This window comes from Neodiprion fabricii, chromosome 3 (genome assembly GCF_021155785.1).
Source record: "Neodiprion fabricii isolate iyNeoFabr1 chromosome 3, iyNeoFabr1.1, whole genome shotgun sequence".
Classification (NCBI taxonomy): domain Eukaryota; kingdom Metazoa; phylum Arthropoda; class Insecta; order Hymenoptera; family Diprionidae; genus Neodiprion; species Neodiprion fabricii.
The window spans coordinates 14284155-14287719 of NC_060241.1; the positions used below are offsets into that span (position 1 = coordinate 14284155).

At 40.4% G+C, this 3565-nt stretch overlaps 1 protein-coding gene across 1 annotated transcript; it reads left to right on the top strand.

Moving 5' to 3' along the window:
• The first annotated feature begins 601 nt into the window (after window positions 1-601).
• Window positions 602-1162, top strand: LOC124178263. Its single transcript, XM_046561499.1, has one exon. The coding sequence runs from the start codon at window positions 602-604 to the stop codon at window positions 1160-1162; it is 561 nt and encodes a 186-aa protein (XP_046417455.1).
• The last annotated feature ends 2403 nt before the right edge of the window (window positions 1163-3565 follow it).

A 3565-nucleotide genomic window follows, 5' to 3' on the forward strand; every position in this document is an offset into this window, starting at 1 on the left:
GCGCACTCTGAGATTCATGCTCATCAGACGTTTGCATCATCCACCTTCCAAAATAACGATGAAATCCATATTGTTGTTCAACATCAAGACTTGTGCCTACTGCCCAATCAAAGCTCTCTCCACATTCACGGAAAAATCACAAAGGGTGATGGTGTGATTGCGGTGACGACTACGAAATTGATCAATATGGCTATTTGCCATTTGTTTGAAGGAGTTCACTACAAGTTGAACGGTGTGGACATCAATCGGAATAAAAATGTTGGTACCACCAGCGTTATGAAGGGACACTTATCCTTGAGACCGGGCAGTAATATAGTCTGGAAAATACCGGTTAGTTGAGTGATGAACCGAACTAACTGATGCTTCTGGAAATTTAAACGTTGTTCTACCGGTGAATTATATACTGGGCTTCGCCGAAGATTATTGTCGAGTCATCGTCAATGCTAAACACGAGTTGATTTTTACACGTTCCAACACCGATTTGAATACTGTGATTCAGACCCTGCCCATGGAAAACTTTAAAATTACCCTGAATAAAATCGAGGAGTTGCTGCCATACATCAAACTGGCTGATAAACCGAAAATCTAACTGCCGAACTACATGCCCAAGGACCCGGCCATATCCATGAGTTTTCGTTCTTGGGAAACGTACGTGTATCCGATGCTTCCGTCAACGACCCGACATGTGTGGGCGGTCAAAATATCGACCCAGTTAGAGGAGCCGAGATATGTCGTTCTGGGATTCCAAACTCCAAGAATAAACGATCTCCAGAAAAATGCTAGCGAATTTGATCATTGTCGAATCAGAGATGTGAAACTCTTCCTCAACTCGCAGTGTTATCCGTATGGAAATTTGAATCTCGATATATCCAATAATCAGTACGCCATTCTCTATGACATGTATGACCAGTTTCAAACGGCCTACTACAACAAAGAAGCCGAACCTTTGTTATCGAAGCGTGAATTCATAGACCAAGCTCCCCTTATCGTTATCGGTTGCTCGAAACAGAATGAATCGTTGAAAACCGGACCGGTGGATATTCGATTGGAATTTGAAGCGAGCGTAGAATTTCCCGCAAACACTGCAGCCTATTGCATGATCTTGCACGATTGTATCATCGAGTACAGCCCGATTAGTGGCACGGTCAAGGAATTAGTATAAGTCAATTTTAGGATTAAATGTTTAATTATTATTGTGCGAATGAAGAAAATATGTGGAAGGTTATTTGCTCAATTTAAAATAACATGATCTATTAACATTATTATGTACAAGCTGAAAACAGAATGTAATAGCTGATAAATAAAAAACATCTATTCAGAGCATACAATTGTTACTTTTTGAAACGTTCTATTTCACCCAACCACATGATAAAGAAAGTCACCATCTTGCGGCGAGCATTGGAAACAATGCAGTCGATCGGTGGAATATCGATTGATCGATAATCCGACAAACCTGCGGCAACACCCAATGACACCAACTGTCGGTAAGATCGAAGATAACAATTCGGTCAGTCAAAGATGTGCGCCATCTAACGGTAAGAATTTGAAGTGTTTGCTTATCTGATGGCGAAAAAATCAAAATGGCTGCTCATTCGACAACACAAAAATTTCCTTGTCAAACTGTCTGTCGGTGAAATCGAGCAAAAATACGGGTGGCCCCATCTAAGTCAACCTTACAGTCGGTAACAATATCGCAGGTAGGGCTTACTAGCGCGGAGGTAACATCCCGACTGTCGGTAAGGTAGGAATTGGGACTTCTTTGCCGGTACGCCGCTATTTTTCAAGTTAAAACTCTTATATCTATACTACTGAGAATAAGAGCACAATTCATTTGATTGAAAATCGAGAGTTCCACGAAAGAACTAAACATATTAACCTACGGTATCACCAGCTGCGCGAGATAGTAGAGTCGGGATAGTAGAGTTGCATGTAGTTTATACGTCTTCAGAAACACAACGCAGCGATATATTCACTAGAGCGTTGCCACGAAACAGATTCCTATGTCACAATGACAGTATGAGGCTGTAACGGGTACAAAAACATGGAAAATGTTCAGACGGCGGAAGTGTTGAAGTGAGCCCACAACATTGTCTTTGTATGGATGTGAGCATGCGTAGATAAGCTTGTGTGGAAAAGTAGCATGCGTGCCGATCGCGCGTCAGTCGCTCTGGATCCATTGTAAGAGCTAGTCGAAAATAAAGAATCCAATGTTGACCTTAAACTGATAATCATTGTGTACTCCTGGACGCCTTATTCCTTCTCCTCTCAAAACAGCAACGGTTACCTCAACAGAACATGTTTTTAGACAGCATAAGCACAATCAGTCATTCGATTTTGATTCATCTTAACTTTTTTTTGATTTCTTGATAGTTATTTTCTCTATAGTTTACAAAGAGGTTTTTTTAATTTTTTGATTGGATAATTTTATATGAATTATTAAACACAAATTCTTTTCTTTAAATTATGTACTAAATTTTCAAATACCGTGATTTATTCATTGTTATAAAACAACATTCCCGTCGGCAGACTATAAATACCACATGATATAAAAAGATATTTTTTATTTTTGTAGATTGGACAATTTTTAGTGAAGTTATAATATTGTTACGTCCGTGGACGCCGTTTATTCTCGAGCAGTAAGGAATAAATTGGTTCGACTTCGCTTTTACGTCCGGAGAGAACCAGAAGTTAGTATGAGGGTTGAATAACCGTTTGGATGATTGAGATATCAACTACATATTTGTTTAAAGAATTTGTGGATTAGTTTAAACGGAGTGTGTAGATCACAATATCGGTAATAAAAGTTATACGTGAGGTTGTTGAGTGTGATATAGAGTCGATCGTGTCGAACATTGGAATAAGAATGAATCTATGGTAAATAGGAGTACCCGTAAGGTGCGCAAAATGGTGTGGAATAGAATTAGTAGAGTCGACAAAACACAAGTGGCGTGAGCCAGAATGAAAATAGAAGGACAGGAATGAGATGATGAGGTCACTCTAAGGATCGTGGGAGAGTGACGAGATGGGGGAGAAGTATTGCAATACGCCGGACGTAACAAGCCCCCACTTGAAGGGAACATTCGTTGATGTATGGCGAACGAATGTTTAGAATGAGAAGAAATGAATCGGATAGCCGGAAAGGATCCGAGTCGCTTGTTATATTCTATTGTACATAACTTTGTGATGTGTTTGCGTTATTGTGAGTGAGTGAAGCTTACACTTGTGTGTGTTATCGTATTAATATGAATGATTAAGATGGTACATAGTATGCATATGTGGAAATTGTCAATACAATATTTTGAGAATGCATGATTACAAAGTGAATATGTTTATAGCGATTTAAATTAAGGACGTTGCCTACTCAGCTCGCGCGGGAACTTTGGCTTCCCGCGCGACTCAAGCCAGGTGGCAAAGGGGAAGAGTGGGCGGGACTTAAGTCAATGCCCCTCGCGTGCTATGGCCCCCTACTCTGCACTCCGTTGGGACCAGGCCGCTTGCACTTGAACGTTCTGAAGTTCTGACGTACGAGGAATATAACTGGAAGCCCGTATGAGTTTCGCGTGAT